This window comes from Colletotrichum chrysophilum (assembly GCF_026319265.1).
Source record: "Colletotrichum chrysophilum strain AFK26 chromosome Unknown scaffold_107, whole genome shotgun sequence".
Taxonomy (NCBI): domain Eukaryota; kingdom Fungi; phylum Ascomycota; class Sordariomycetes; order Glomerellales; family Glomerellaceae; genus Colletotrichum; species Colletotrichum chrysophilum.
Window position 1 is genome coordinate 66,049 of NW_026517394.1, and position 25,351 is coordinate 91,399.

At 54.2% G+C, this 25,351-nt stretch overlaps 7 protein-coding genes across 7 annotated transcripts; 2 read left to right on the plus strand and 5 right to left on the minus strand.

Moving 5' to 3' along the window:
- Positions 1 to 610: 610 nt before the first annotated feature.
- On the minus strand, positions 611 to 4,637 carry COL26b_010234 (uncharacterized protein; the record flags this gene model as incomplete). The annotated part of the gene is made up of 4 exons (XM_053182941.1): positions 611 to 1,367; positions 1,418 to 2,157; positions 2,215 to 4,516; positions 4,576 to 4,637. 4 exons carry the CDS (start codon positions 4,635 to 4,637, stop codon positions 611 to 613), a joined length of 3,861 nt encoding a protein of 1,286 aa, XP_053033110.1.
- A 5,864-nt stretch (positions 4,638 to 10,501) lies between these two features.
- COL26b_010235 (uncharacterized protein) lies at positions 10,502 to 11,629 on the plus strand (the record flags this gene model as incomplete). The annotated part of the gene is made up of 1 exon (XM_053182942.1): positions 10,502 to 11,629. One exon carries the CDS (start codon positions 10,502 to 10,504, stop codon positions 11,627 to 11,629), a length of 1,128 nt encoding a protein of 375 aa, XP_053033111.1.
- A 2,193-nt stretch (positions 11,630 to 13,822) lies between these two features.
- On the plus strand, positions 13,823 to 14,902 carry COL26b_010236 (uncharacterized protein; the record flags this gene model as incomplete). Its single annotated transcript, XM_053182943.1, has 1 exon — positions 13,823 to 14,902. One exon carries the CDS (start codon positions 13,823 to 13,825, stop codon positions 14,900 to 14,902), a length of 1,080 nt encoding a protein of 359 aa, XP_053033112.1.
- A 2,750-nt stretch (positions 14,903 to 17,652) lies between these two features.
- On the minus strand, positions 17,653 to 18,183 carry COL26b_010237 (uncharacterized protein; the record flags this gene model as incomplete). The annotated part of the gene is made up of 2 exons (XM_053182944.1): positions 17,653 to 18,050; positions 18,168 to 18,183. 2 exons carry the CDS (start codon positions 18,181 to 18,183, stop codon positions 17,653 to 17,655), a joined length of 414 nt encoding a protein of 137 aa, XP_053033113.1.
- A 1,030-nt stretch (positions 18,184 to 19,213) lies between these two features.
- COL26b_010238 (uncharacterized protein) lies at positions 19,214 to 20,415 on the minus strand (the record flags this gene model as incomplete). Its single annotated transcript, XM_053182945.1, has 3 exons — positions 19,214 to 19,630; positions 19,684 to 19,970; positions 20,046 to 20,415. 3 exons carry the CDS (start codon positions 20,413 to 20,415, stop codon positions 19,214 to 19,216), a joined length of 1,074 nt encoding a protein of 357 aa, XP_053033114.1.
- Positions 20,416 to 20,563: 148 nt separating this feature from the next.
- COL26b_010239 (uncharacterized protein) lies at positions 20,564 to 21,075 on the minus strand (the record flags this gene model as incomplete). Its single annotated transcript, XM_053182946.1, has 3 exons — positions 20,564 to 20,584; positions 20,608 to 20,669; positions 20,865 to 21,075. 3 exons carry the CDS (start codon positions 21,073 to 21,075, stop codon positions 20,564 to 20,566), a joined length of 294 nt encoding a protein of 97 aa, XP_053033115.1.
- A 2,080-nt stretch (positions 21,076 to 23,155) lies between these two features.
- Positions 23,156 to 24,459, minus strand: ERG6_2 (Delta(24)-sterol C-methyltransferase; the record flags this gene model as incomplete). The annotated part of the gene is made up of 3 exons (XM_053182947.1): positions 23,156 to 23,734; positions 23,828 to 24,149; positions 24,218 to 24,459. 3 exons carry the CDS (start codon positions 24,457 to 24,459, stop codon positions 23,156 to 23,158), a joined length of 1,143 nt encoding a protein of 380 aa, XP_053033116.1.
- Between the last annotated feature and the right edge of the window lie 892 nt (positions 24,460 to 25,351).

Consider the following 25,351-nt stretch of genomic DNA (forward strand, 5'->3'; position numbering starts at 1 on the left):
ACATGGACATGTTAGGGATAACCAGTGGATCGATCAAAAACACGACGGATGACGCCGGTGACCGTCTACTGTGTATCAAACAACAGAGGCCCAGGGGCACCTCGGGCTCGGAAGGCACAAACTTTACACCCAATATAGAATCCGTTATTTCCTCAATTAATACGCAATTCTTGCCTGAAAGTTGTTGCTACATAGCGTTAATGATTCTCATATGAATACCCATCGTCTGCAACGCGAATTCTGTTCGGTATATTTATATCATAGTTACCCACAATAATGACAACGGACGACGGTACTCGGAGTTCAAGCCGAGTTTACCGAAGCGGGGCCGGACATCGGAGCTGAATCACCGCCGGGGGGTCCACATCACCGGGAGAAGTAGTTTGCACGAAATAATGGCGAAAAGAGGTCATGTAAATGCCGCGACTTTCTTGAGTCCGGGGAGAAAACTCAGATGGCTTCCCTGATTGAATTCTTTTCGTTTTGCCTTTGGAAGCGACAGTCGCTTTTTGCTCAAAACTCCTGCAAACGTGCCTGCCACATGGGGTATCTATGCCAGCAACAACCATGTTCCATCCTCCGTCGATATTTCTACCTTCGTGTATATACATCACGCAAGGTCTCTTGTCTGTAAGATCTTGCTAAGTTCCTTCAGCTTCACGGGCTTCGTCAGGAACAAATCGATCCCGCTCGCAAAAGCTTCTTCCTGGGCGCTCGCCGATGCCAGGCCCGTGAGGGCAAACACTTGGCACCGCGGTATGTTTTTCCTCGTCTCGAATACACGAATCTCGCGCGTAGCTTCGAACCCGTCCATAACGGGCATAGAAATGTCCATAAAGATGCACTTGTACCGGCCTTCGCTCTTCCTGAAGGCTTCGACGGCCTGTTTTCCATCCATTGCTGTCGTGTACTTGTGGCCCAGTTTCTTCATGTACTCGGACAGAATCCTCAGATTGATCGCGTTGTCGTCTACGAGAAGGAACAAGTCTGGGTCGCGATCGCTCTCGTTAGGTGACTGGCTTGGTTCCGGGTTGCCAGGTGTTGGCGTCGATGGCCTGGGACCTGGACGTTCTGGCAACGTCATGGTTTTGTCCTCCTCTGTTTCTGCTTGCTTTATTGTGTCCGTCGAGTATGTTGCTGCTACATCTGTAACCCCGAAGTATTCCGTCTTATCGGGGATGGCCTCCGTGCTCATGGCCGATGTTGATTGAAAGTCTAGCGACTCTAGCCTAGATTGCCCATCAAGACGTCCTGGTTCGGCACTGGCCAGTGATAAAGCCGTGGGTGTCATGATGGCAGAGGCTTGTAGTTTTGTCCATCTCCTGAAGCTCAGCAGCAAAATGCGAGCCAGCTTCCTCGGCCCAATGCTGTGATGTTGTTAGTCTGAAACCGGTACGTCGGGCACAGCAAAACTTACGGCTGAGATACGAATTCGAACACGACTCGCCGGCCTGTGAACCGAGGAGAGGTCGCCAATTGTCTCGCAATCAATGCATTCCGACATACGACGACAACAGGAGTGGATACGCCATGGTGTCTCCGCTCGTAAAGAAGACGGTCAAGATTTCGCTCCGTAGCCAGAATAAGATCGGGAAGCAGTTTGTCAAGAGACGACTCGTCAATGACGTGCATTTGCAGCCACTCGCGACATAGTCCTTCGAGTAAGGCGTGCTCACTTAACACGTTTGCAGAAAGCTCGTCCTCAATATTGGTGCCAATTCTGGTTGGAAATCCAAGCAGACGGACTCGGAGTCCTTTCAACTCGCTCACTTGGGCGCGGAATTCATCGAAGTTTACCGTCTTCGGGATGCTCGTCTTGGGCGAGGGTGACGAGGCCTGCTGCAGCGGCAACTTGACAGTGACTTTGGTACCTCGATTGACCTTGCTCTGTACCTGGATCGACCCTCCCAAGCGAGTAACTACCTCCTTAACGAGACTCAAACCAACGCCTGTGCCTGCCGAGAGCGTGTCTTCTTGGTGAAAGGGGGCATAAAGATGATACCGTAAGTAATCTTCGGACATGCCTTTCCCAGAGTCGGCGACCACAATCTGAATTTCTCGCGACCCTTGTATGGAAGATTCCACTTGGAGAACGTTGACGTTGATAAAGCCCCGAGTGGTGTACTTGAGTGCGTTTCCGAGGATGTTTAGGATTATCTGGACCTGTTAGTTATGAAATCTTTGGTGAAAAAGACACAGGGACAAACAGCCTACCCTCCTCAGTGCACCAGGCTGGGTGTTAAAGCGCCAGGAAGCAGCTGGATTCACATCGTACGTCACTGACACTTCACCGAGCAAGATCTGAGAGTCGCCTGATTTATTACTCTCTGACGACATGTTTTCAAGAGCTTGCATGCTGTCAAGTCTATGCAGGGCGTCGATATCGGCATGTTCTGATGGTCGGTTCCCAGTCAGTCGGGAAACGGCGAAACGCTGGAAGCTGAAGCCGGCGCATACACTCTCAATGACCTCCTCCGCGAGCACGTCGATGTTTACGTTGCGGCTGAGAGACATCATACCAGCTTCGATGTTGTGGTTCTTGTCAGAGGTGCGAAGCCCCCGATCCTCCGTGCCGGAAGCACTGTTTCGTCGTCCAACGGTTGGTCTCAGGAAGTTCCCGAGCTTGCTATAGTCGAGGAGATGATCCATGGTATCCAGTAGGGTCTTTCCGCACGTCTCGACAGAGTGCAGTACATCTCCTTGGAAGGCATCGAGAGGTGTGTCCTGCATCAACTCTGCCCCAAGGAGAATACCGTGTAAAGGCGAACGAAGCTCGTGTGACAGGGAGCTGAGCAAGTCCGACTTCGCCTTATCCACCATCCGAGCATTGTGCTTCGCGACTTCTGACACGATGACAGTCCCGAAGGCTCGTAGATAGCTGAGCTCGCCCTCGATCGTAAGAACGCGATTGGCGGTCTTCGTGTATACAAAGCCGCCCGAATACCACCGTTGCTTCTGAGCATCCCAGAGAGGGACGAGGGCGACGCTACGAGCGCCAGAGAAAAGGGTCATTAGCATTTTCCCCTCATTCTGACGCGAAAGCAGTTTCTTATTCCGTTTGCGGGCTCGATCAGACAGTTCCGCAGGGGACAGTTCCTCCTGGTGCGCCGTGGATAGCTTCTTCTCGGCCAGTGGTGACATCGGCGTCGCTCCATCCTCCTCTGAGAAGTCGGACGACTGTAGAGACCCATTCTCGTCAAAAGCAAAGACTCGACCACTTGGGTATCGACGAAGCAGCTTTGCTAGGAAACGCTCCGAAAATTGACGCTGATCCTTGGAGGTTATCTGCCGATCGATGCTAGACGTCAAAGAGTTGGAGTGGCCGAGGATACGACAGGGAACATCCACCACACTGGAAAGGCTGGCCTGCCTTTGTGTACTGTGGCGCTCATCGCTACTAGACGAGGAGCTGAAGCTTCCCGAAGCTGCTGTCTTGGTGGCCAACCCAGCAAACGAGCCAATCGCCGCATCCAGGAACAGGGCACCTTCGACCTCGATACTCTCACGAATAATGTTTGCCGCCTTGGAGAAGATGTAACTGACGCCTTCCTCGTGGCTATTGTGGCTCGATTTCTCCGTCATTGACTCCATCGTCGTCTCTGTCGTTGGCCGTCTATTTCCGACCGAAACATCCGAAGCCGATGACGGACGACGATGGACTCGCTGCTGAGAGGGGCTGGGCGACTTTTTCGGGCTGGCCAGTGGAGAAGGTGCGACAGACCCAGGCTCAGACTCGTCGTCGTCGGCTTTCTTTGCCGCCGCATTGTCCAGGTCTTGCAGTCGCTGCTGATTCTGGTTCAGGGAGCCTTCGAGAGATTGATCGTTTGTCTGAGATTGCGATCCGAGGTTCGACATGGTAGCTTTCCCTTCGACAAAACTTCCTATACCACGAAGCATTCTCACTGCCCTATGATGTCTCTCGACAGTGCGTTTAGAGTCTAGGTGATCAGTAACCATTCTTGACAACTGCCTCAAAAGCTGGGTAGAGTTGGAGCTTAGCTCCTGTCGTGGTTCGTCGGACCATACAGAGAAGACGCCGATGCTGACACCTCTGCGGGATTTGATGGGCACGCCAGCGTAAAAGCGAGGGTGTGGCCATTCCTTGTAATGAGCCTTTTCCGATGACCTGGGGTCGTCGGCGAGATCGGATATGACAGACACCGGCAGAGCGTCATCCTCAGATGCCTTAGGTTCTGCGGTGCCGGGTGCGACGAGGACGGATTCGCATACCCCGTGGGCGCGAGGAAGAGCCGTCCCGCAAAGCCATAGCTGCTCCCCAGCATCCGTGTCGGGCGTCGCATTTGGGGCCAAAAGTAAATTGGGGGTGGCCTCGGCGACGATGTATTGGCACTTGGTATCGAAGAGGGAAATCAAGGCACGGGAGGCTCCCAAGCGCAATGCGCCCAGCTGGGCGAAAGCAGTAAGGGAGGCATCAGAAGAAGCTCGTAGCTCGGATGGAGGGATAAGATTGGCGGGGTCGTTCTTGCGCGAAGCGGGAATTAGGGTTGTATCGTATCTGCGGCAGTATTAGTATGGGCTGGCAAGCAAAGCATGAAGTTGTTGTTGAGTGCTTACCTGAAGGTTTCGCGCTCGCGGGCAGACTCGATTGAGGCTTTGGTGGGTTTGCCACCAGGCATGATTGGAGACAGTGATTGGGCCCTCCCTCTTGGAGCCTCAAGTCAGCGCGGGCGTGGAGCGACGCAGGATGATGAAATGGTCGAGACAGTGACAAACTGTTTGAGGCAGTACGATGCAGACGATCAGGGGCAGCGTGTTGCAGGTCAGGGCGAGGTATGTGATGTGGTGGCGTGGTCTGGATCGCGGGGCGGGCTTGAGGTGAGGTCGAGGACGGGAAGTCGGAGGGGAGGGGGAGGGGACGCTTGGCGGCAAACAATCGCGATGGCGGGTCGGAAAATTGGAGATTCGGATGGCAAATTGAAAATTGGCATGGGAGCCGGTCTTGTGTGTGCGCCGTGCCGTTCTTCGCGCAGCCCAGAGGAGTGGTGGTCGATGGTCGATGGGCAATGGACAATCCGATATGGCCAGGTCTAGACCGTCTGCTGGGAATGCCGGGTGGTACCCTGTCGCGACCTTCCCTTAGGCTGACTTCTAAAAAGCCCACGACCGGGGCGAGGAATTGCGATGGAAATGTTGTAGAGACAGGCTACGTTTTGGCGTGCTGAAGGCTCGGAAAAATCAGCGAACAGGCAGGACGACACAGGACGGCGACACAGGACGGCGGGGGAGAAAAAAAAGGTTGGTTTGGCAGCTTTCGCATGCATTATCGGACGGTTTTTTGGCAGCAAGGAACTTAAGTGAGAAAGACAGTGGGCCATTTCCGATCTCTCTCACAGTCGACAATGACGATCGAGATTCAGCAAAATGCAGTCCTGGTCTCATGGGGCAATTGCCAGTGGGCAAGCAGCAAGCAAGCTGCACCTGGCATCCAATTGCTGGAGCTGGAAGTGGGGCATGAGCTGCCATTTGTGCATTCCTACTGGCGAGAGCAGGGGAGCAGCGCTGCTTGCGGTACGTACCTGACCCATCCCAGTAGCGTGCGAAGTGAAGTGGCAAATTCTGTCTAGCCATCAGGAAGTCGCGATTCGGGGGACAGATTTCCATCATTCAGGCCCTGAAAATTCGATTCCAGCTGGTGGAAGGACCCCTGGCACACAGTGTAGCCTCAACGTGCCAGCTTCCTGCTTAGGAAATCCCTACCAGAGGAAGGCGGTCGCTCTGCTGCTTCCTGCCGCTTGCGTCATAATTTGGTCAGAAAGCCGTCATCCCGAAACCGTCCACCTGCTCAAATCAGGCCCTGTGTCATCCAACACCTCGACGCAAAGAGAATCTATTGCGACGCGACGCGATGCGGCTCGACTTCATCCAGCACGATTTTACGAGTGGTGCAGTCGACTACCTCACGATAAGCTTCAATTACGGCTGCCGCTGCGACCGACTCGCGACTCGCCAGTGGTGGAATGCACTCCGAAAACCGCCACCAACCGAGATCCCGGTCCCTCCTTTGGACCTGGGTCTGGGGCTTGGTCTGGGTCTGGGTCTTCCATCGACCGTTCCAGACCATGGGCCGAGATGCAAAATGTCGCTCAAATGTAACCTCTTGTTCCTTTGCCCTTGGGGTTCATTTGGCACGTGGTTTTCTCCACGTATTGAAGAGATACGATCTGATTTAGTTACAGCCAGGTCGAAGACCCAACCTACTGCGACGAAAGGACTGCCATGGGCATCTGCAGATTGTTATCCGAATTGAGGACGGGGTTCACCATGGCGACAATAACAGGGACAAGGGAAAGAACAGAGACGACGACGAAGATGACACCAGCGACACCAACGATAGCGACAGAAATGATCGGTGCTACAACGACAAGCACGTGTACCAGGATTGATGCGAAGCAATTGACACCCCCATGCTTGCTAAGCATACTCGACAACTGGGCATGCTGGTCTCAAGGTTTTCCTCTCTCTTCGAGGCGAAGGCAGGCAGAAGCGTTTGATAAATGTGGCAAGTGACGAAGCGGGTGTTGCACCTCATCATCGGGCCATCCGACGGCTGTGGCTATGCCAGAGTTTCGGCGCGAGACGGCCGTCGACCTGCTGCTCAGGGCACCTCGACACGTCAACAACGCGGGAGACGTTGGCGGGGTCGGCGTCCGGGGGCGGGAGATCGCCGGACAGTGACACTCGAAGGATCGGGTCCGAAAGACCATCTCGTTGCCCGAAACCCATGCCAAGGTGGCGCTTGTCAAAGTGCGCCCATGATCTGGCAGCGTGATCAAACTCACTTTTGAGAAAATGGCGCAACTTCCCGCAACGCAGTGGAGAATTCTGCGTGATCGGCAGGAGCACAGATGCCAGATCGTCGGAAGTTTTCTGCTGGAGGTTTCGAACTGGCACCGATCCTCCAAGATGCTTGGCTGCCAATCCACGGCAAGACATCTCACTCCCCTTGGCCAAAGAAAGAAAACATTGTCGATCTCGTCAACAAAACGGCGTCGGCATTGGTCTTGGGTATCTTGACAACGGGAGGCAATTCGCAACGTGCATGCGGATACCCAGAGTTGACCGCGTACCCGAAAGACCGCTCGAAATCAATGACGATGGCGCGGAACATGCCGTTCGACGAACTCGAGGCGAACGCGGCTCGAAGAGCTCGACGCGTCACTATCGCAGACCAAAAATAGTCGTCCGATCAAACTTCGACTGGTCATGTTCGACGTGAGGGGCAAACGGCAATACCCTCAAAGGCTCAGCCACAGCGATGATGTCAATCTACTTCAATTAGCATTCGGTCCCGAGTATCTGAATATGAGCCGAGCCTTTCGGCGGATGAATCTTACTCGAGATGCCAACATCTTCAGATGATGTATTGCGGCTTCTTCCGCCGTCGCACGGCTTTTTTGCCTCCGCGATGAACGGATGAATCCGGCTGATGCAGCGGGCGGGACGGGATCAACCCCCGGCCGTTGGGCGGAGCTCTCTCGGCATGCCTCTTGTCGGTCCGTTCTCTGGGGAGCTCCTCTTGGCGGGACGGCGCCGGCGCTGCGTCGACGCGTCGATCAGAAGACCGTCTCCAAATCTTGTCTAGGACCCTTTGCCAATCTCTTCGCCACGCATCTTGTGCGATTGGTGAGCTTCTAACGCGCGGCCATGGCTGGTTCTGTCGATCAGGGACTGACTCAAACTGCGGTGAATCATAGTCAACAAAGTGTTTGAACTGGAGGGGAGAAGGAGAATACGGCACAGCTGAACACGAGCTGAGAATCGTCCTAGGTATCGTCAACTTTCTTCTACGAGACCCTTATTTTTCGCCAATCCTCCCGCGGTGCTCCATCCCTTTCGACTGCATTAGACGGCGCTCGGATCGCGACTGCATGGATCGCAAGCTGTGAAGAGATAAGGAAGCACGTCGGAGCTGGCATCGCCTTGCAGTCTGATCTGCATATTCGGACGCAGCCGTTCACAGCTGTGATGATCTTCACCACGACCATATAATTTCGGCGGGACTGCATCGTCTGGTTCCGCGGTCCGAAAAGACGCATGAGTCGCGATGTGCTCGGGATCCTTCGTGCCCCCTACTCATCCCACACCAAACAGCGAGCCAGCGAATAGACATTTCAAGACAGCGACTGGTTGATTGACCGGCTGCTTGCACGCTTGTTTTTCCGTGTGTCACAGTCGCATCTGACGACGATCGGTTGCTGCTGGTCCAACAGTCCCTGAGGGGTTTTCTGGACTGCCTTTCCCCTCGTTGTCTGACTCCGGGCCTTAATACAACTCAAACAAGTTGAGACGGAGGCTTATGTACGAGCACAGATGGACCAGTCGCTGAGCGCCAGCCCAAGTGGCCATGAGGCAGGGGCCCGTGCCACGGCTTGGTCCTATGCTGCCTTCTGGACCGTTTTCCACCCCGGGAACGGTCGGCTGACAAGCGTGACATCTCCAGGCGCTGTGTGGTTTCCGCGGGGACTCTGCTCTGCTGTGCTGTGCTCTGCTGTGCATGTGCAATGTTGTGCTCGCGCACTTTTTTCTGCTCCTCTCATCTGCCCAAGATGCGTTGATGATGAGACGAGGTGGCGCGCTGCTGTCTCACCCAACGATCCTGGCAGCTCGTGGGTATCAAGGCAGCCAACAATTCACACTCGCAAAGGTCCAGGCCTTCGCTGACTGGCTTGCCGCTTTGCTGCAACGATTCCATCCTTCCAATCCCCCACTCCAGTGCGACGCTGTGGTGAGAGACTGAGGACGTGAGGGGGAAGACATGCAGTGGGAGGGCAGGGGGCGTTTTCTGGCGGCCCAGACAGTCGGTAGCGAATCCTTGTGTTGGTGGCACACCGCCGATCTCCCGGTGTCGACGGTTACTGAAGGCTGCGGGTGGAGGGGCTGGCAGTCAGGAGCATCGAGGGACTACCGAGGGCCGGAAATGAATGGCGTCAACCAAGTGTCCCAGTCTGTCCCAATCAAGGCACCAGCACCGTCGGCTATGGGATACTATTGACGGTCCCGAGAGCTCGGTTGCAGAACAGCTGGGAATGCAACAGAAGAAAACCAATTCACTTTTGAGTCACTGGTGTTGCCACGACAAACATCTCAACTCTGGCTGTTGGAAATGCGCGCGGGCGATGGGGGCCCAGAAGAAAGGACGAAGAGCTCAGCTCCAGCCTGCCGCGTGATGAGTCTCGACCGCCCGTTATCGCCAATCAAACGGTCCGCCACCCATTCGTCTGCTGTACACTGCGGCAAGCCGCGCTTCGAGTCTGGCGAGGTGGGCACTTGGATACCCAATGGTTCAGCCTGGGTGCGCCACTGGACGAGCTAAGTCATTCAGCTTGGCTTGATGATGGCTGGCGTCTGGCCATGGTCTCTGCACATTCCCTTGGTCGAGCTACTCTGATACCAGACTAGACCTGGTAGCTCCAACCTTGCGGCGTGCGACCATGTTCAATCAAGTGCGAACCGAAGGGGAGGAAAAGAATAAATCACGAACAGTTGGGCATTAAACTCCCAGTTACGAGTCTGCATGAACTCATCAAACTGCGGGTGGAAAGTGTTTTGTGAGTCTTGCCTCCCTTCACTGCCCCCTGGGATGTGCAGGCTCGGTTGCTTGGCTAGGCTATGCCGCGCCCCCCTTTTTCTTCTTCATCAAGTGACCTTGCCCAGTGCTGCTCCCATTGGGGGCTCTTGGCCGAGTTCACCCCGCAGACCTGGTGCTGACGGAGGAGGGATGATGCTGGACGCTTCCGTCAGTGCGGCTCGCTGGGTGCCACGACATGCTGCGTAGTACCCGGCTCGTCCACTCGGGTACAATTGTTGGTGCGGCTAGCCGAAGCGGTTAACTGTCCTGCGCACTGCGTGAAGCTGCGTGACCTCTGGCTTGGCGGGGAGACACACCAGCCCTACATGTGCTGTGCAGTAACCTTCTTCTGCTGGCAAATGAGTGCGCGGTCATGGACGTGTGGCTAGCAATCCGAACGAGCTCATCATAGCCACTAAGCAAGTCGACAACAACACTCAGCAGGTTGGCTGACGCTAGCACCGCGCAAGCACGGGGAAGCCACCACCTCCTCTTTCGGCCTCGCCTCCGTCTCCAGGCTGCTAGACTTTGCACCTGGAATGCTTCCTGGGACGAACTGGGGTCTTCGTTGGTCTCACTCCCATGCGCGTGGCGTTCGTCTATCTGAGGTACGTCCCGAGGGAGGGGAGCCTGGGCATAGCCAGGGGACGTGGAGGCAAGTAGTGGGAACGCCTTTTTTGCTTGAATGTAGATATATGGCCCTCCCCCCCTCATCCCTCAACGTTCGCACCAGTTTCCCAACTCAGAGAGATCTGTATCATTGAACAAGCACCCCTTTCCGGCAACTCGAGTACAATTACCACAGTCGTGCTCGCTCTTCACCGGACATCCTCCACCAGTTCCCGTCGTCTCAAGGAACCCAACCATCGAAACACCCAACCACTTATATACCAGCACACAACAGCAGCAACCATGCTGTGCATTTTGCCAGACGAGCTCCTGCTCATCACAGGCGCAACCGGCCACATTGGCTTCTGCGTCCTCCTCCACGCTCTGCGTGCAGGCCACACCGTCCGCTGCGCCGTCCGCTCAGAGGCCAAGGCCGCCTTCATCCGCTCCCGCCCTCAAATCCTCGCCCTCAACCTCCCCCGCGCCCGCCTCAACTTCACAATCGTCCCCGACATCACGGCAGATGGCGCCTACGACGAGGCCATCCGCGGCGTCTCCTATGTTATCCACTCCGCCTCGCCTCTAGCGACAGCTGACTCCGTCCCCCCGGAGCAGCACCAGGAGTACTTCATCCAGCCCGCCATGCGCGGCACCCTCGGCATGCTGGAGGCCGCGAGGCGAGCGGGGACCGTCCGTCGCGTCGTCATCACCAGCTCCATCGTCGCCCTGACCTCAGTAGCGCAGATGGAGGGCGCCGAGAAGAGAGTGACGGCCGTTCAGCCCACAGAGCGCGCAGGCTTCAAGCCCGAGCCGTACGAGAGCGAGTTCGCCGCCTACGCAGCGAGCAAGGTCGCCGCGCTGCTCGGCGCCGAGGCGTGGCTCGCGCGGGAGAAGCCCAACTTCGACGTCGTGCACTTCCACCCATCCTTCGTCCTCGGCCGCAACGACGTCGCAACGAACACCTCAGAGGCGATCAAGGGCACCAACGCCGTCGTCCTCGCCACGCTCCTCGGCAAGAAGTGGGGCTGCGCCTTCGCCGGCGCGACCGTCCACGTCGACGACGTCGCCCGCGCACACGTCCAGGCCCTACTGCCCACCATCCCCGGCAACAGGAGCTACATCCTCAGCACCAAGGCGCGGTGGAACGACGCCAAGCTCATCGCGAAGCGCAGCTTCCCCGAGGCGGTGCAGCGCAAGCTCATCAGCAGCAGCGGCTCCGTTGGCACCACGCCCATCGAGTTCGACGCGTCCGCCACCGAGGAGATCTTCGGCTTCAAGCTGCAGGGCTTCGAGGAGCAGATCAGGAGCGTGGTGGGGCACTTCCTGGAGCTGCGGTTCCGCCGCCCGGTGGTCGCGACGGTATCCGGCGAGCTGAAGGAGAAGGCATCGACTGGTGCATTGAGGTCGGGCATTGTTGCCGCCAACGCATAGGGATTCTGACGGCCGACGCACCACACACATTATTATGATTATGAGGGGAGCATTTCTTGCTTATTGCTACACGGTTACATGGGACGGATTCAGGATTTCGGCGCGCTTAAAAATTACCAATGCAGAAGACAGACCTGCAAAGAATGGGCATGAACAATTTTGGGAGGAGCATTGGAAACCTTGGATACCCAGCGGTAAACTCCGCAACACCTTTTTTCTAAATTCTTGTACATAGTTTTAGGCATCAATGCCTGCAACAAAAGAGAGTGTAAAAAAATCAAAATCAGAGTACAGATTACACTTTTTCATCTGCTTGGTCTGAGTGCATGCGTTCCTCGTCCGCCTCATCCGCCTCACGATAGATACTTCTTTTCTGGAAATTTAGCGCACTTACATACACGCCCTACGAATCTAACCCAAGTGCGTGTCAGCCCCGAGATTAAGCAGAGCGACGGACCCTCCTCCGCATTCCTGCAATCCAATCCTCCTGTCCTCCAGCCCAGGCCACGGGTGTTGGTTGGCTAGGCTGGTTGGTGCTGGCTGGCTGGCACCACGGTCGAAATCGTCCGAGTGGCGATACTTGCTTCATCAGCTGAAAAGGAAGGACCGCAGCGCAACACAGTACACAGGGTCGGCTAATAGTACAAGCAAGCTAGACCTCCCTCCCTGCGTTCAGCCTCAATCTCCGAGGTTCGTTGCCGGGTTTTTGGGGGAGATGGGCAGGAGCAGGCATGAGCAGGCATATGCACGTGGGACGCTGGGAAGGCAGGGCGACGGCAGCGGCACGTTTTGGCTACGGTACCCCGGTCTGTGGTTTGGTAGTTGCTGGTCTCAAGCAGGCAAGACCCTTTGAGAGTTTCTGACCGGATTCGGAACATGTTCGGGCCAGGACGCGGCCTCGTTTGCCCGAAGTATTTTGAGAGTGATGCAGAAGGGACGAGGAGGAGGGGGTGTCCCTGATCTTTTGGGCCGCGAATGTTTTACTGGAGAAACGAGATCTCAAATTTGGCTGGAACGGCTTTTCCGGCGTTGTCTTGGCGGCAGCGCGGCTGAAGCCTGGGACGGATGGGGATGGGCAGCTGAGAAGCGGGCATGAAACGGTTCGTCTTCTTCTGGAAGCGGAGGAACTGCGCAGAGCAAGGGATAACCCAACTGGGACCAAGCAACCCGAATGGGTGCATATTCTATTGGAGAGTCAGACCGGCATTTCTCGCGTCCCGCGTGGGAGGGATATGCAGCGCGATGCGCGAACTCGGCCGATGGCTGAAGAACTGCATCGCTGCACCGGGGTAACGATGTCTCCCAGCCAGAACATGGTGGTCGACGGGAGGCCAGATTGGAAGCAAACGGTCCAGGCTGTTTTCTCGCTCCTCTGCCAATCAAAAACTGCCATGGACGATAGACTGATCCGGCCCAGACGGGGCCAGACTGGGCTGACCACGCAGCGAAAGACCACAGACCGTCCCGACCCTTTGGTTTACCTCGCATGAGCGCTGACGGTGCTCAGATTTGCGCGCCCTGCGTGACATAAGCGTGGAAGACGCGCCGCGCTCCAGAACACGTCCATGGGCCAGGCTAGGCTTATCTCTCGGCCAAAAGGGGTCCAGGGAGATCCTCCTCCACGTTTTTCTCTTGCTTGGACGTTGGGCTGAAAGGGGGCAACTCTGCACGGATTGAGGGAACGCCTTGATGACGGGAGATTTTAAGCGAGGGGGAGGGCTGAAGGAGGAGAGGAATCTGAGCGTACGGCAGTTGGGGTCGAGATCTTTTGGGTACCTTATCCGATGAACCCACGGGTCGTTCAAGATGCTTACGAGAGACGAGGGGGATTGCTTATGTCTCCCACGATAGCAGGGTGAGATGGGGTTTGATCAGCAGAGTTGAATAGGCAGCCGCGAAAGGGGAGAGATCCTTGGCGCATCCTTCGACCCACAACCGAATCATTGTGTCGTCGGAGGTGGTGCCCGTTGCCCAACGGCTCTCCGCCTCTTACGGCTTCGTGGGAGCCCCAAGAAACGGTTCCTGACATTACTCAACGACTCACAATACATCTCTCAAAGAGGCAAGAAAGGGGCGACGCCTCTCAAGCCACGCGCCCTCGATATCAAACTCTCGTCAGCACCAAGCGCTCCTCTCCTCACAAACGCCAGCGCTTGCCTGGAAATGGCATCGTCCGACCGCCAAGAACGACTCATGTCTCCTCCTCCGCGCCGTTGCTCGGCTTCTTCCGGAGAGGTACCTCAGCCCAAAGGCGACTTGGACATCCTCATCGACAGAGACAACCGCGAAGATTGGCACGGCATCGTCCTGCGCGCCCGGAAGCACATGCGCTGCGTCCCCCACCATCCGGACAGATACGCCCAGGTCGAATATGACCCATCCTGCCCGGAGGGCGTGAACCTACCCACCGGCGACAGCAACACCACGGGGCATACAGAGAAGGGGCCTCCTCCGTCGGCGGACGGAGAGGTGGACACGCTACCACCGCCGCCCACATTCCACCTCTTCCCCCACCTCCCCAAGGAGCTGCGCGACAAGATCCTGCTCGCGAGCGTGCCCCCCGTGAGAATCGAGGCGTTCGTCAGGGTGGACTTTGAATGGAACCACGGGCCGCAGGCGCGCTTCTCTCAAAACACGATCAGGGCCTGGCGCGACCTGGTGCTGTACGCCGTCAGCGCGGAGACGCGGCGGCTGGCGTGCGCTGCGTACGGGGTGCCTGACCCGCTGGGGTTCCCGTTCAGCCCGGCGAGGGACGCGGTGTGGTTGCTCTGGGACGGGGGCACGATGTGGGCTGCGCACAGGTTCTTGAAGGACTGTAGGGAGGCCGGGGCGGTGGTGCAGCGCGAGTCTCGGGAGTGGGTTATGCCGGAGGGGTTGAGGGCCAGGGTCGCGGAGGTTGTGGTGGAGCTGATGTATGGGTTCTTTGACAGTGGGAGGAAGGGCCCGTGGAGATATGTGTTTGGGCTTTTGAAGGAGTTTCCGGGGATGAGGGTGCTGAAGGTTGAGATGTGTGATCTGGATGATGGGGGGTTTGAGGGGGTGTATGATGGGGAGAAGGAGGAGGTGTATCGGGTTGATCAGCTGGATTTGTTTGATGAGTTGGAGGGGATGAGTGAGGATGGGGTGGCGCCGTTCCCTGGGTTGAGGTTGTTGACGGCGAGAGCTGTTTTACCAACGGTGAAGCAAAGTCAGGGACGGTTGAGATTTCGAAAGGTGAATGGGAGTCATTTCGTGGTAGTCAGGAAAGACGAAGTGCCATCCGCCGGCGTTTGAGTCCCTCTCCTGAGTCCGGGTCTTCCTGTTGTTCTTTATTAAACAAGGGTGATTATTCTCTTCTCTATCTGATTAGACAAGAGCATCGTATTTGCGAGTGACACGTCCCGTTCTTCATCTATGCGAAGGATGCCAGCTCTTCTAAACTTTCCACCCTCTTCCTGAGCGCCTTCAACCACAATGCAGTCGATGAAATATGGCTCTGGGGATCCTTCGCAGGCTGCCTCCCGTTTGCGAAAGACAAGTTGGATGATCCCGCTTCTGGGTAGCTTCTCGTCATCCGTCGTGTCTGGCAACCAACGCGCATTCATCTTTTGTGGAGAGCATCCGTTTTCTAAATGAACAATCAAATGTTCAGTTTCACTCCTTTGAGCGTACCGAGCGGTTCCAAAAGGACCATGAAGCGTGAGGACACCATCGACCACGTTGAGAGTCGGGTCGACACCTTTGGTGATCACGCCCACGTCCTCGACTTGAACAAAGAAGTCTATGGCTTTCTTCGCATTCGGGCCCCGGATATACACGGGTCCATCAATGGATGTCCAGGACCACGATGGGGCGCGATATTTCGTCGACAATCTTTGTCCAGGTTCTGTTGCGGTCCAGCACAGTTGATGAAGCAACTCCTCTTCCCACATACCGGCCAAGTACCGATATCCAGTGGCCTCTTGGAATAGGTTTGCGACCCCGGAAAATGCGTTGAGGCGGTCCTCGGGTCGCGTGAAATGACATTCGGAGTACTGCATGACCAGGTGCGTCCACTCCCGCAAGGTTCTCTCTGTCTTCTGACTCTGATCCACAGAGGGTTCGTGGCCTGGCACTCCATCAACAAATCCTTCGCATTTGTGAGTTTGCCCGCACTCCCACATGATCTGATCTTGGGTGAAATACAGCAACCGTGGCGCAAGGAAGCACTCTTGGAAGACCCAGCCCCGATGGTGAAGCGTACCGCGGTAAAGCCGGCTGTACCAGTAGTTGGAAGTAAAGATCAAATTACTTTCCAGAGTTCCGGTCGTTAAGGTAGATTCAACGATGCCTGGGCGGATTGTATCGGTGTCTCGCTCTCGGAAAAGACCGCCGTCAGGGTCGTTGGAAGCAGTGGCCGCAACGTTGCAAAATGCGTTTGCGTAGATATTTCGCATGCTCGAAGCCTCGGCATCCCAATCGGCGACGGAATCTTGGATGATACACAAACAGTCGATCCAAACATACCGTATACCAACGTGGCGAGCTACAACGAAGAGATCGCGAAACGTTAAAGGTAGGAGTGCGACAGGTTTTCCAGCCCGGAAAGAGGGTAGGTTTGATGAAGAGAGAAGGGTGGTTTGGCGTGAACCCCACCGGTAACTCAGAGTAATGTACGAAATGGGCACACCGGGCCCTACATCATCTTTGGTAACGATGACTTTCCATTTCTGGTCATCTTCGAGGCCAATATCGACCAGCCGCGTAGGTATCCAGTTTGACGTTGGCAACGAAAACCCAGCACAGTTCTCGTGAGTGACCGAGCACTGGCGAAGCCAATTGAGTGCCGTGTCAAGAGACGTTTTAGATGACGTGGATTTCTTAACTGGAGGAAAGGGGATCAAACAGGTCGGGTGATCTATATGGTCTCTGATTTAGCCACTGAAACAACACACACCCAGCCAGGAGTATACTTGAGAACGACGACGAGGGATACCTTTCGCAGGGAACAGATTGAAGAATCTGTACAGGCTGATGAACTGATTTTCGACGTAGACGTACAGCACCGTATACGCCTTTCCACCTGCGACATGGCGTCGCGGGGCAAACGACAATGGGGTCCATGAGTTCTCATCAAGGGTTCTCCAGTAGGCTGTCTCGTCCTCGAGTGCTCTGCGCATGGTTGAGCACAACAAGCAGCCATTTGAAGCTGCCTTTTGGAATGTCTGCAGGCTGTGCGGTTGAATGTGTACCGCATCTGATGCAATCGATACTGTTTGGAGAATTTGACTGCAAGCATAGCATGTTTTGCTGAGACTTGGCTCGGATTCAGACGCCATACTGAAGAAATTGGAAGTGAAAGGTTATCTTGACAAATGTATGCCATCATAAGGAAGCTTGTGAGGCTGACAAGGGAGGCCATTTAGTGTGCCAACATCGCTAAGCGTCATGTGATTCCAAGACATCTGCATTTTGGCAGTAATGATAGGCACACAAATTTGTCCCATGCAGCGTTTACGATTCTTTCTGTTCCTTCATAACAAATTCTGGCCTGTCATTGTCCACAGTCAAGTTCGGAATCCAGGCACATTCACCGCTCCCTACATCCATGTAGTCTCTATCTTTAATGTAGTCTTTGTAAACTATGACTAGTATCTAGAGAATTTGCTCCGGGTTTGTTGGCGTGCTACTCGATTTCAACCTGTCGCGGATTCAGTACCATCCTGGCATTGATTTGGGCATCATGATAATCCCTCAATATTGAACATCACGGCTGAATCTCCAGAGCTATCGCCTCTGTCGCACACAATGAAAGTCAAGTCCTGTTTTCCCAACCCCAGCGCAACATCGAAGCTGAAAACTCCAGATGTTATCTTGTAAGACAATCCAAGCTGCTCTCCTGGCACGCCAGGCTTCATTCGCGGATCGCGCTTGGCGACCACCACGCTCTCCGGCACCGGATTGTTACCTGCTGTAAGTAGCTGTGCCGCATCAAGCTGGAAGCGACGACCGCTTTGGCTTGTTTTAGCATGCCATACCTCGGCTTTGGCGTACAAGGTATCTACTTACTCTTCTGCAAAGAGATAGTTCACTCGAAGAGCCCGAACTCCAGACTGAGCCGTGATGTTCATGCGGAGAATGGAATATTCGCACGATGGTGCAACAGGACAAAGCACCATCCGGTCTTGGCCGTAGCTCCAGGAGCCATCGAGAGTGACACCGGGGGCCGCTGATGCCGCCTGTCCGGTTGTGAGAATGACACCCGTCTCCAAACCCGCAGGCCCATTGGTAAATGTGCCTACAGCTGACCAGACTTCCACGGGGTCAGCGGCTCGACGTTTCGTGGGAGCAATAAGCAAAGCGTCGACTGGTGTCAGTCTGCCGTCCTTCACAGCGGCAGCGGTTAATGCGTTCTTGATGGCGTTATAGTCCGTTCCCCCGGGTGTGACGACGATGCCAACGACTATTGATGCCAAGCCAAGAAGGTGAATCAGAACTAGCTTCATGATGACAAAAGGGTGAATAAAGTTACAAAGGCGAAAAAAACGTGTATGCATTTAGTCAGAGAAGCGGAAAGCACCTGGTGAAGAAGGCATGATGCTGGCTTATAAACAATCTCGTTGGCGATCAATGTTTTGAGCTGAACTCTGGCAGCTGCAGGTTTTCTTGGCAGATGGTCAGGAATGGCCTCGTATTTTCAGCTGCTGATCAGTCCGCCAGTCAAAAGACTCTACAAGCGCGAAGGTGCATTGGAGCGCTTAGGGAACCCATACAACATACTTGGATACTTGGAGGCGCACCGCGATGCACATCGTCCCATTTTTCTCAGCCTACTTGGGCTCAAGATCGGCGTCTCCCTTAACATAATCATTCCATTCCGGAGGGGCAGAGCTTCCAGTACATAATGAGGTCAAGAAAAGCCGGGAGGCAAGCCTGCACCTTTTTGGGCGTCCATCCTTTGGCTTGAAGAGCTGGAACAACAGCAGGTATGAGCAGCGCGGGAAAGATGAATAATTAGCAACGTGATTTCATCAACTGATTTTGCTGATTTGGTCGCTGTAAATTACTGAATCCAAGAAGAAAACGGTGCCATTGTGCGATCCTTGCAGCCACTAATCAAGCTAACGTTTCAGCCACAACTTGGCCTTGGATAGAGAGTTGAGACCAATCGCCCCTGGCATGACTTGCTCTTCCATTACTCCCCGACAGGCGGATTGATGTCACCGTAATACGTAAATTGAACCAACGGCGACGGTGACAAAGCTCAGTATCGCAGTCAAACAGGCCTGCGTAACTACCAGATTCAAGTTGATCACGCACCCCTTGGCATCCGAAGCAGCCTCATGCTCGCGATCATCCTATCATTAGTCAAAATCAACCACTGTTACTGCATCTGAAGGGTTTGTGTCAGGATCGAAATGGGAAAGAATTAAGACAGCATCGAATGATCGAAAAGGTCTAGAGATACGTATAATTATTTCCCTAGAAATGTTGGCGATATCTCCAAGACCAATGCTTCCTCGCCCCATCAAGCAACGACTCCATGTCCATCATATACTCCTCCATTCCGGTTCCTGAACCAGCTACAAGACCGGCCTTAACACTTTGATAGGCCCATGAGCGTGCTTAGTACTCGTACCCCGCGCCATTCCACTCGCGCGCCGCGATAGCGTATGCCTTACAAAGGTAAGAGTCCAACCCCTCCTGCTTGTATAGGTTGACTAGCAGGTTAGCCATTGCTGTGGGCTCGGCCGGGGCGATTTCGCGAGTTTCTAGGTACCCTTGTAGTAGGTGAATTTCGTTGATGCGGTCGTCTGATAGCTCTGCGAACTTGGGAGCGGCTTGGCAGTGGCTGCAAGCGCATTCGAAGCCAAGAGTCTCTTTTGCGTAGCGTTGTCGCTCGCGGAGGGTCTGGATAGGATCGAAGTAGGATATGGTGATCTCCTCGCCAACGGCAATGTCGCGGACTGCCCACAGCCTGTGTGCAAGCAAGGCCCAATCCCATTGCGACGCTGCGTTGGAGCGACAGCTGTGGTTGATTTTCTGCCATGCTGTTAGTTTATTAAGATTTTGTGCGATGCGTCTTGAGAACTCACAGATATGTTTGCATGCACCGCAATCATGCCGAGGTCCAATTCGTCTTCCAAACCCGGCCAGTCCTCTGCGGGTCCGCTAGAGACGCCGTAGCCATTCGTCCAGATCTTTTGCTCTAAACCCTTAGTAAAAGTGCCAATGTAAAGCTCTTCAACCGTTTGGCGTGTGGTTCTTGGTAGCTTCTCAATAGCCAACGCCTGGAGTGACGTCCGCGCTTCTTCGGACGAGATGTCTTCGACCCAGTTGCGGTCCAGAAAAGTGATTGGGGCCTCGTTGGTGATGAGGCTGCCTGCGGGTATCTGTCTGGTTGCAAATATACCCCGCCCTTTGCTTCCACTTGGCGACGTTCTGAATGACGGCTCACGCGAGAGGCTGGGATGGTGATCTGGCACCGAGGCGATAGATTTGGCGATGTGGAGGATGCGCTCGGGAGTTGTTATCACGGTGATTCCCTTTCCGTTATCGAATTGCGGGTTTGCGAAGATGCAGTATTGCTTTGAGTGGCTGTCTGACCAGATGCATGTGGACCCTTGGTTAGACAAGGTGGTGTTCTGGGGCGTGGAAAGATATATCTCGGGTCGTCTGTGAGTGAGAGGGCATAGCGCAGTGTCGTTGACATTGAGGACGAGTCTGTGAGCACTGCGACCACTTATAGGCGTGTAAAGGGTAGACAGATCAAAACAGAACGCTAGTCTAGTGTAGATCAACGCGTTGAGGGCTTTCGTTGGATGCATTTTTGGGGGAGATCAAGAGTGAAGGCTGAAGAAGATGGTAGGGGCACGATGGTAATGCCTTGCTAGCCTGTGGGGAAGTTGGGAAAGCGCGAGTTCTAGTCTTGATTTGAGGAAGGGGAGTAGATATCCCCTCAAAAGTTCGAGATGTTTACGCCCTGTTGAATGCTCTCTGCGGGGGTTTAGTAAACATACTTTGCGGAACTCTTTTCGACTATCGCATATCCGGACCAAACCCTGCTTCATGCCATCAACAGCTGACTTTTAGTTGAACCTTTCACCTTGCCTCTCGGTTTGTAATTTCCTAATTCAACGTCATGAAAATCCGTTAGGAATAGCATCGTGGGAAGGCTGTTTTCAGGTAGCAACTGTTTATTTAAGCAAAGAGCATCACAGCATCTTCAAGGGAACTTAATCAATAACTCAAGCCAGCATCGGTGATCTTGACTTACTTGCTACACTCGAAATGTGTACACTCATTCTTCTGTTGCTCCCCACGGCAGCTCTTGCGCAGAACGCCGGCATGTGCAGCGATTGCTCGCCGCCCAGGGGCCACAACGGGCAGCCGATCATGGCCGTCGGCGGAGTGATGGGCGGTGGGGCGTTTGGAGTGCCCATGGCTCCTCCGATGCTGAATCCGCCGCCACCCTTCATGATGGGCATGTTCAGAGGCAGGGGGGGCCGCGGGGGTGGGCGCGGCGGAGGAGGAGGCGGAGGCGGGCGTGGTGGGGGAGGAGATCCGATCATGGAATCGGTTCCGAACCGAAGCCAGCCTTCACGCACGCGTCCGAACCGTAAGAATGGGAGGCGGGATGTCGAGGAAGAAGAATTTGCGTAAGCCTTTGGGTTTCACGATCTTTCTGTGGGAATGTGTGCTAACTGGACATTCTTTAGAGGGATCCAGCGCCCTCGGGTTCTCGAGAAGAACGCGATGGAGTGGGATGGTTGATGTCTGGCACTGAAAGTGGGTGTCTCCTAGGATCGGCAGTCATCCGTGAATGAACGGAGAAACACCCGAGGGAGCAGAATGGAGGGCTGAGAAATCCTGGAAGGCATAAATTTGTCGGCTTTTAGGACTAGATGCTGTCATTACTCATGGACACTCGTTTTCAATTTGAACATGTCTGAGAAAATTTCCAAGTTCTTTGTTTTGCGTGTGGGTCTCATATCATGAAGCTTTTCAGGCACGTAGGTGTTTTTCACATTCTTTGCATTCATTTGCCCTCTATCATAGTCAAATTGGAAGTTGGGCTCTCATGTCACATCTTGAAGCAGGAACTGATGTTGCACATTGCAATTTACACTACGCACTATTGAGCTACCATACAAATGATATCCAGCTTCTGTACTCCCCTCAAGTCATGGAAATCGTGAGTGGTACAACGAAGTGTCACCCATCTTTGAGAGCATCTGATTGGACGCAGCCCCAGCGCATCTCTTGTAGCGTGGTATACTAGTAGTAGTGGGATGATATCGTATCTGCGGCGATAGCATTCGTTCCATTAACTTTATCAGGCGTAGTTCAGTCTCATCATTAATCCACGATGATGAACGTTCTGAGAAGGGAGGACTGAAATGATGGCACCAGTTAGAACCCAGCTGGCTTAACTCCTAAGCCTCTGCTCGTTCGCTTCGTGAAGTAGCTAGGTTCATCCACATTTCATGCGACGGAGTTGGCTACTTTTCGTTCTGGATTCTCGGGGACATTTTCTGCTCGTGAGAGGCTAGTGTGGCGTGATCTCAGTCATTGCGATTAATACCAGTCAACAAAACAACCCGAGAGGTCAGCCAATGCTAGACTAGCTCAAAGATTTTCCCGCAGTCCTGTGCCACCATCGACTACGCATTTGCCCGACTGAGAGACACAGGCTCAAAATCCTCGCTCCGGATACTCTCTATAGCTAATGTTCAACCACTAGCGTAATGGAAATATCCGGACCATCCCCCTCTCCCGCTACCAAAAAGGTTACTGAAGCGGATCTTGTTGAACTTAGCGAGTATGACAAGCTTACGAAGCTGCGACTTCGAAGGAAAGCGTCTTAGAGCCTTCTTTATGCTTTTCGCATGTTGCGATCATACTGGGCAGTAATCGCTAGTGGAAACTTCATCTCTACGCTACTCTTCCTAAGCAGGCGTCCATTGGTCGCACAGGAGTGAATTATGAAGTTGTAAATGCCTACAACAACCTTAAAATCGACTCGGAAACCCAGGCTCGGGACTATCTTCCCTGAAACAGCAATCGTTGCTGAACGTCACTTGGGGAAGGTTTCTCTAGAACATCCGACTTTTCTCCAACTTGGCTCTAGACTCACTTAATGCATATCCGGGATTGAACTTTGTCGTCCTAGTTGACGTCTGGACCAGCGACGGATAAAGATCCAAGGTGAAGACACACTTACAGGAGAGAACAGCGTCAGAACCAGATCGACATGGACCCGTCTATAATCAGGGGAACTACGTGGCTCGTAGCTGACGGAAAGGCGAGCATGAATAATGTCTACAGGTACTTCTTGGTCCCCTTCTTTTTCATGGGGCAATTCGACCCCGGTACAACTCTCTCCAGCGTCCTATCCATAGCCAAACCACCAGTAGTACCCCAAACAGCCTTGACTCAAGATTTTCTCATATGTCATTAAAATCTTTTACGTCGCTAATATTAATTCTACGGGGTTTCAGAAAGACGAAAGCCCAGTCGAAAGCCCAGTCTTGCTCTGCCCTTTTCCAGAACACCCCGATCTTCACCTTAGGCAGCAGGTTTCCTTCCAACCATGAGGTACATCGGCGTAAACAACTTCTTCTTGCCACCCTCTACGAGTGCATCAGCCGCTTTGCCCAGACTCTCCGCCGTCTTTCTAGTGCCGGCCGGAATGACGCGGACAGTCTCGAGGACCCTGAAGAAGTTGTGCGCGACCACTCGACCCCACTTGTTCATCCTCAGGACCGTCAGCGCATCCCACAGTGTTTGGGCGTAACGCAGGTCGCTGTCGAGGGGCCAGTACCACGGCGCCGGGCCGTCATCGTCCGCTGCAAGGTCGTGGTGCAGTTCGAGGTCGAACCCAGCTGCCTTGATCGCGGCGAGGCCGTCGGAGATCTTGAACATCTGCGCAATACCGTCGCCCTCTTCGATGTACAGACGGATGCGACGATGCTCGAGGTCGTCGTTGTTGAACTCCTCCGTCATGAGCCACTCGTACACACCGAACACGCCGCCGGGCTTCAGGACGCGGAAGATCTCCTTGTACACGCCCTCTAATGACGGTGCGTGGACCGTGGCTTCGATAGCGTATACGGCGTCGAAAGAGTTATCAGGGAAGGGGATGTTCTATACGCGAAGTTCCTTCATTAGTATCGCTGAACCACTGAGGAGGAGGATGATGAAACCACCTGGGCCATCTCGGTCCAAGCTGCTACATACCATAAAGTCGCCTTGAACAAAGTCAAGCTTGTGAGACAGGCCCTCCTTGGCAGCATAGTTTGTTGCCCGCTGTACTTGGTACTGGTTGATGTTCAGACCTGTCACATGGCAGCCGGTGAACTTGACCATCTCGCGGGCCGGCCCGCCAACGCCACAGCCCACATCAAGAACCTTCATGCCACCCTTCAGTCCCATGTTGTGCGCAAGGTAGTGCTCATGGCGGGCGATGGCGCGAGAGAACGCCTCGCCGTAAGCGAACCGGCAGAAGTGGAATGAGGCACCCCAGGCGTACTCATAGAGGTCTGTTGCAAGGTTGTAATATCTGAACAAGGAAATTAGTTGGCAGTTCACGAGAGAGCTTGAGAGCTAGTGGCTGTAGGTGAGCCTTACTGTCTGGTGAGACTCGCGTAGTCTGCTGTGCGAGCCTGCCTGATCTCGTCCGTCTCGTCTTCGGCGTTCTTGCCATCCCAGTGTTGGAAGTACTCGTCGACAGCTGCAGCATGCGCGGCGTTGTCCTTGCCCATCATGGACCGGATGCCACCTTGGGTCTTGCCGGAGCCTCCATGCAGGGCATGATCGAAGGCATTCTTCTTAACCTGCTCGGCCGAGATCAGCTCTCTACTTGTCGTCATGGTGTTGTCTGAGGTCTGATACTGAGAGATGAGATGAGGAAGAAGTTCGTGGAATAGCTTGGTCGTAAGAGAAAGGCGAGCTCCAGTAGTTAAAGCAAAGACGAACCCCTTTGTCTTCCAATCTCGAAAAAGTTCATCCATCACATTTCAGGGACCCCATTTGTACCTGCATGACCGAATAATCTAACGATTGAGATGCTTGATTGGTTGGAGAATGCTCTGGACTGTTTGTGGTCGTACAGACAGGTTCGGAACACGAATACGAAAGACTGCCAGGAAGCGTGGTACGTATCTCTGCCGCAGGGGACTTTGGGACGTGCTCCCAAGGCCCCCTGTCACCACCTTATCCAGTCGTAATCGTATTCGCCTGCCCCATATTAATCATCCATCGAGTCGAACCAACAACACCAGACGCTAGAACTATCCGAGAAGATAAACGGAAAAGGATCTAGAACTGACAAACTGCCAAGCTGAGAGGAATTCAGTGGATGCCATATGCAGGTAAGACTGACAATCCAGGGATGTTCCGACGCAAGCTCCTCCATCTAGTCTTCCTGCTTCCCACCGGACCTCCACCCGGATGGAACGGCCAAGTCTGACATCTGCGGCCGACCCGTACCACTGATGCGTTAGGCTTAAGAAAGCCAGGAAGCCTTATTTCACGGCACATATGGGTACGGCTCAAACAAAGAATTCGATAACATGTGGAAAAAGTTCAAGAACTCTCCTAAGCCGCCCGCCCGGATGCCGTCGGGTGACGTTATTCCCTTGCATCATTTTGATGACAACTCAATCTTGCGGAGAATCGTGGTCAACTTCATGTTAAAGTTTGACGATGTTCTTGATCCTGGGAAACTACGCCAAGCCTTGGAAAGACTTGTGACCAGAGAAG